Below are 6,995 nucleotides of genomic sequence, written 5' to 3' on the forward strand. Positions count from 1 at the left end.
AAAATGTCTTTTACAAGTTATATTTCGTGAAACTATAGGTTTAATAGCAATCCATTTTTTTTCTTTTTTTACAGTCTGAAAGATTTGAAGAAACAAAAGTATCCATTCATAAGCGAATAATTAATTTATAAAATATATATTTTTTTAAAATAAGGACGATTTCTTCAAATATTGATGACACGAGATAGTTTTTGAACACGATTGAGTAAAATATCTCCTTGTTTGATAGTTGATTGGTATTGTGAATTTTTAGAATCCGGCCGATTAGTGATAACGATACCACGAACTTTATCAATCCTACAGTGAAGTCGTCCGTCTGCGATAAATCGAGCCAATTCCTTATCCATATAATCCTCAGTCACTCCAAAAGATTCAGCCATATATGACAGAGTTAAGCTTCTATAAGACTCTAAGAGTTGAGCAAATGCTTTAATCTTCATTTCTCGAACATAGAAAGCATAATGACGATAAAGATAGCGATCTGCTTTCAGAATTTTCTCAACAGACGCAAGGCGTTGAAAGAACTCGCCATAATGGCAATCATACAAGGAAAACAAATACTTTTTCACTTCTGGCCAATCATGGAGAACCTCAAGAATTTCAGAGCCCTTGATGACTTTATTATGAAGATCTCCACGATCCAGAGCAATCACACTGGAGTATACAGTATAATGAACGAACTGTACATAGTCCATAAGTTCATAACTTGTGAAGGTAGAAATGGTTTCTAGGAAAAGACCCGCGGCTTTTTTAAAGTCTCTGACTCCCATGGCGTAGAGACCTTCGTAAACTTTGAGGCGATTACGACGATCCCAGTCTCCTCCTTCTTCGAGCATGGAGGATGCCTTTTCTATGTTGGCCTAGGGATAAATTGAGATGTTAAATAAAGAAATGTACTTATTAAATTTAATATCAGATGGAAATCAGAAAACCGATACACGGAGCAAAATATTCCATATCTGAATTGTGTCGCTATAAGATTCTTATAAATTTGGATAAGTTGCTCCATTTTGGAAGAAGGGAATGCAAAATACAGAGCGTATTCAGACTTAGACGCATGAATGAATGAATCTGTTAGGTTATGACTTATGTACTTTTTAAAGAGAGTGCGACACAAAGTCTACTTCTTTGAGCATTACATTAGATAGAAAATCTAGGATAATATAGATTCAGTAGTTACCAAAGACTTGTCTTGCATAACAATACTTCTCTTATTTTTTGTTTAAATGGGATCCAATGGTACTTTATAACTCAATACTATTTTTGACATATCAAACGAGTGATACCAAAATGTCCCAAGCCTACAAATCGCTGTCACGACAGGTCAATTCAGGCAAATACTCAATTAGCGTCAACTAATAATCTAATAATAGATTGACAAGCGACACAATCCCCTTGTGGAATAGGAGACGATATGAGGCCGTACCTTGATGAGGGGATGATCCATGAAGAAGAGTCCGAGACGAATGTTGTGGAAGATGAGATCCATCCTGTTCCCGAGCCCCACGGTTTTTTCCATGGTCTTTCGAATGGCTTCAAGAGCCCGATCCTTATCTCCGATCTTGGTCAAGTATTCCGCTTGGGCCAAAAGCGCCTCCCGCGTTTCACTCTCTCCCAAGTTCACTTCCGCGTCCTTGATCTTCTCCTCCATTTCCTTGAGGACCGCCTCATTCTTGGCCGTCAACTCCTTGACGAGTGCGGCGTCCTCTTTCCACTCCAACTCCTTGAGCACATGCCGATAAAAAGGACACATGTCGTTCTTCTTGATGCTCTCCATCAGATCCTCCTTCATTTTCCCGTAATCCACACCTTTCGAGGGCTTCTCCTTCAGCATGAACAGGGATTGCGCCAGTTGCAGATCCGGGATACGCTGGAGACCTTGTGCAATGGAGGTGGGAGATGGCATCCTGAGTTCGTCTCTCTTAATTACCTGACTTTATCAAAAGATGAGCAAAGCAAATCACTTCCCAATCTAAATTGATTCCTATTTGGGAAACGAAATTCTTTCTTCTTCTCTCTCTCTCTCTCTTTCTATCTTCTTTTTTTTCGCTAAATCATCACAACAGCTGAAAATTCTTCCTTTTTCACCTCTCTTCTTCTCTTCTCTTTTCTTTATATATCTCAACATAAAAACAATCTTGAAAATATATCAAACGAAAGGAAGATATCCAATTTAATTGCTTACTTCATACATATAATCTTCTACATATATATAAAAGAGAGATTGTGTGTGTGTGTAGACGTCCACGTTGAACCTAGGGGGCTGAAATTTTGCATGGGTCCCTCTTTTGAGCTTGGACGTGCTAAGACGGGGCTGTGGATTTGCTTATGCTATTCCCAAAACACAAAAACCGTTCTTTGCAGCTCATGGAGACTAGATAGGGGTTTGAGGTATTTATCAAAAAGAGATTGGCGTTTCAAACAACAACTATATGAATAACTACGTTTTCTAAATTTATTCAAAATCAAAAAAGAAATCGGTGAAAATTGCCATTTCGTTTATTTCAGCTGCAAAAAAAAAAAATGAACTTCCAAGCTTGTTGAAATTTGTCTGGAGATTGGTTTGCACATAAATTTGCCAAATAAAAATTGATGTTTAACTGAAAGATCTGTCATTTTCTGAATAATTTTTCAATTTTTTTCATTTTTTTCTCTCTTTCCCCCCCCCCCCTTTTTCATCAAACGTCAATTTTCAATATTTTTAAAAGAAATGCCAATAAACGATACATTTTGGACATAAAATTGGAGTCGTACAGTTTATTGAAACATTTGTCAATTTCTGGAACATTTTGTTACATAATTTTTGCAATATTTGCAAGAATGAACCAGATCCAGGGCTTTTTTTTTTCGACAATATGATTCTTCATCACTTTTTTTGTTTTTGCAAGTACGGAAAAAATATCGGTAGGTTTGTGTTTCTTTTACAATTCCAGAAAATGGTAGTACCTTTTTTTTGCAAAATTATTGCAAAAAAAGTTTTTTTTTTTTTTGTAATTTACTTCGCGAAATTCGATTTGGGAATTTTTTGAAGTAAATAGAAAATTGACTTCTCATATAGATGCATATATGTTGGGATGTTATTTGAAGTTAATAACACATTTTTTTTTTATATTCATAATAATAATTCTAAGGTTACAAGAGGCAATAATAAGAGTTTTTTTTTTTTTTTCGGGGGTGAAGTTGCTATGATGAGACGTTGTAAACTACCTTACTTATCTGGATTGATATAGTCTGAAGAATCTCAGATAAATATAATTAGAGTTATCAGGATCTTTTTGACAACAACGAAAGATTCATATTATAAATATTAGTATATAGAAGTATTTTCTGAATATTTTTGTAATTTTCTTAATTAATTTGACCATTTTCAATGTGATTTCCCTCTTCCTCAACCCCCCTTTTACCCGAGCAACGCCGGGTAATCCTTAGCTAGTATTTCATAAATATATTTGAGTCAATTATTAGCTTTGTATTCAAAATGACTGGGATGACTTATGATAGCCAATAATTTGTGCTATAGTTAGGAACCTTTATTTGATAATAGATTGCCTCCGATATGGGCCCTTTCAACCTTAAAATCTATACAATGTCTCATTCTTTATTATGACGATTAATTTTGGCTACAAATTTAATCCATACTCAATATTAGGAAAATAATTCTAGCTTGTTTTGTGTTGACGGGCTTCATATATATTATGCAGAACGATTCATACTCGTTAGACCAATTAATATCAAAACCGCTAACTATTAATTAATATATCCATGTTTTTTCTTCTTCATTTGTTCCTTAGCTGTATCCCCATTTAATAGTAGTAAGTCTTAATAATACTTAATCATTGTTGAGTCCCACTTTTGGGCTAAAACAATAACGATTATTTTCACCCTTTTTTTAGTTTTTTCAAATACCCCGCTTTTTTAAGTTGTTTGTAATTGTTTTAAAGAAGAAGAAGAAGAAAGAGAATAAACAAATAACATGGCCGGCATATGACGTCACACGTCATATTTTTAAATTAAAGTTAAAATTCGTACAATTAAATAGTAGACATTAACTAAGTCTACTGTATTAATGTTATATTTTATTAAAAACGGAGCTATACATTAGTAATTCCGTTATCTTTTTTTACCTTGCAATTATTGATATGATATATTATGCCTTTTTTTTAATGAAGCACATAAATATGATTTTTAATGCAAGAAAAATGTCTTTTATAGAAATACTTTTCACCTTTATAAATGACTAGCGGTAGTACTCAGCCTTGCCCCGAATATTTAGGTGTCGTCTAAAAGACACATTTTTCTTTAAATATACAGAAGATAACTCCTTAAGAAATCCTGTGTGTTATCCTTAGTTTTTTATGAGCACACTCACGCGTAACAACTTTATACAAATATCAATTCATATGACGTGTTCTCTCCACAAGAATGAAGGAATATTAATAAGATTTGGAGGAGAATAAAATTAATATGTTGGGTTGACTGAAGAGTACTTTAGTCTCTAGAGTGTTTATTAATAAACACAAACAAAATTCATTTCAACATACCAGCCTTTATATTTTATTCGAATTTGAACATATACTGAAAATGCACATGCATCAAGATTAATAGAAATACAGGACTATACCATAAAGCTTTTTCGACTGATGTTTGACGTCCACCATGCTTTTTAATAGTGACGTCATAGAGTATAACTGTTATCAATAGTAGCAATATATCGCCTTCCTTGACTCTATATGGTACATCAAATTAAAAATTATGGCAAGCCCAATTACTTGATGGTATAACCTTGTATTTCTATTAATTTTGCCATGAATTATATTTATGAATAATATACATAAGAAACTAATTACAAAAAAAATAAACGGTAGCAGTGCTCTTGTTATACGTTTACAAGCCTACAATATTTCATTAACATGACTACATTTCTGGTTTGTATCCGTTCACTCTTTTTCCCTTCATTCGTTCAATCGTTCATTTTGTAAAAAACTTTCCGTTCGCCGTTCATTCATTTGTTTTTAAAGTTCAACATAAAAAATACTTATTAATAGATAAAACAATTTTTGTTTCGTAATAAATAAAAATGAGCCTCAAGAGCTTAGCTTACTAAAAGCAAAACAGGCAAACCTAGGGGTCCTAAAATGATACTCTCAATTTTTATAATATGGTAATCAATTTCTTCAATTTTGTTTTGTTTTTTAATATCCTCAAAATAGAGGCAGTACATTTATCTAAGGCAACCTTCAATTTATTTTCAACAGCCTCACTCCTTTAAAAAAATAGCTGAACCGACATATTTTTCTGAGTTACCTTATTCAATGGAAAGGTTGACCCGTGGCGGCATAGACAATATAGGCAAATGCTAAGTGTACCGTTCATTCAGGGGTGCCATAATAGGCGCAAAGAAAAATAAAGGTGAGCCCGAACCTAACCTTACTTTCAGGCTTTTTCCCAACATTATAATTGGGCCCCGTTGCACCCATAAAACTAGGGACTTGTCTTTTTTAATTGTCAGGCCCTATCGGACTGCATTTTTCTATTTTCTAGCTGATTTTTTTTTTTAGAGAGGCCTCTGATTGGTTTTTAATTGCTTTGCTGATTATTTCAAAAGGTTGTAAATTCCTCCTGGGAGTTCATCTCTGATATATCGAGAGTGGTCTTAGTTTGTATATAGTGTTAATATAGTTCAGACATGTTGGTTCTGTTTTTATTATTATTATTTATTGTTAGATACATTAATGCAAGACACTGGGGTGGAGGGGTGTGAAAGGATAAAATTAGTCCCGAATCACTTGTCTACATTTTCGTCTTCAATCCGATATGAATGTACTGATCTGACCTGTTAATAACTGCATTTCTTAGTATGCAAATAATAAGGACATATCAACGGTATACACTATACATATATTCGTGCAGCTGTAATACTTTTATTTTGTAACACTTGTCTACAGGTTTCTTTTTGTACATAGTTCTTCTGAAAATCTAAATGTAAGTGTCAATTATATATAATACCTTTCCCAAAAATAGTGAAAATAAAGTATGTATGTTACAAAATCCCGATTTACAGAGAGAAAAAAACTTACAAGAGGCGTGGACGGAAGTATGGAAGTGTTTTAGGGCTTCTCATTCATTACTTTAATGGAAAAAATGAAATTTATGTAATTTATATTCAATGTAGATAAATTCTTAATATTTCAGAGAGTCTAAATTTTTTTTCTCGATATATTGCTTTGTTTAATTACACCATTTGCTGGATAATCAGTCTTCTTAAGACAGCCTTCAAAATTACCAACAAAGTGTAATGGATCAAATTTAAGTTATAATGGTTTTAAAACGACTTATTTATCTAGTATCTTGTAAAGTTTCCATTAAATCTGGTTCTAAGATGTACATCAATTGTAACCCGATATTAGTCCTTCATTCTTTATTCCTACACAATATGAAAGTACTTTGTCTTAATTTTTAACCTCTCTTTTTTTTTTAATAATTCTCATTTATTGTCTAGAGAGCGTGGGAAGATATTAGTCTAGTCGAATTTCCTACACCAAAATCTGTGATTTAATACGATATGCTATTTCAATACAACAACGCAACTTCCTTAAACATCAAGAGAATTGAATTAAATTTTCAGGAATGACAGAGTACAGTATTGTGTAAAAGTTGATATTCTTAAATACCTGCAATTAAATTGTTTGATATGAAAATCGAATATGTGAATATCTTCCCACGCTCTCTAGACAATTAATGATAGATATTGGAAAAATGCGCTGTTAAAAATTAACACAATGTACTTTCATATTGCGCAGTAATAAAGATTGAAGATGCTAATATCGGGCTAAAATTAATGTACTTCGGATAAACAGATTGAATAAAAACTTTACAGAATACGAGGTAAATAAATGCGTTAACGTCCATTATAAGTTTAATCTCATCCGTTATAACATATTTGTAATTTTGAAGGCTATCTTGAGATTACTTATTATTCAGAGAATGGTGCAATT

At 32.9% G+C, this 6,995-nt stretch overlaps 1 protein-coding gene across 1 annotated transcript; it reads right to left on the minus strand.

The window, feature by feature from the left end:
• Positions 1-4: 4 nt before the first annotated feature.
• On the minus strand, positions 5-2,068 carry Rpn7 (regulatory particle non-ATPase 7). Its single transcript, XM_040720191.2, has 2 exons — positions 1,427-2,068; positions 5-860 (listed from the first exon to the last, which is right to left on the minus strand). Exons 1-2 carry the CDS (start codon positions 1,904-1,906, stop codon positions 165-167), a joined length of 1,176 nt encoding a protein of 391 aa, XP_040576125.1. The 5' UTR covers positions 1,907-2,068; the 3' UTR covers positions 5-164.
• Between the last annotated feature and the right edge of the window lie 4,927 nt (positions 2,069-6,995).

This window comes from Lepeophtheirus salmonis, chromosome 10 (assembly GCF_016086655.4).
Source record: "Lepeophtheirus salmonis chromosome 10, UVic_Lsal_1.4, whole genome shotgun sequence".
Taxonomy (NCBI): domain Eukaryota; kingdom Metazoa; phylum Arthropoda; class Copepoda; order Siphonostomatoida; family Caligidae; genus Lepeophtheirus; species Lepeophtheirus salmonis.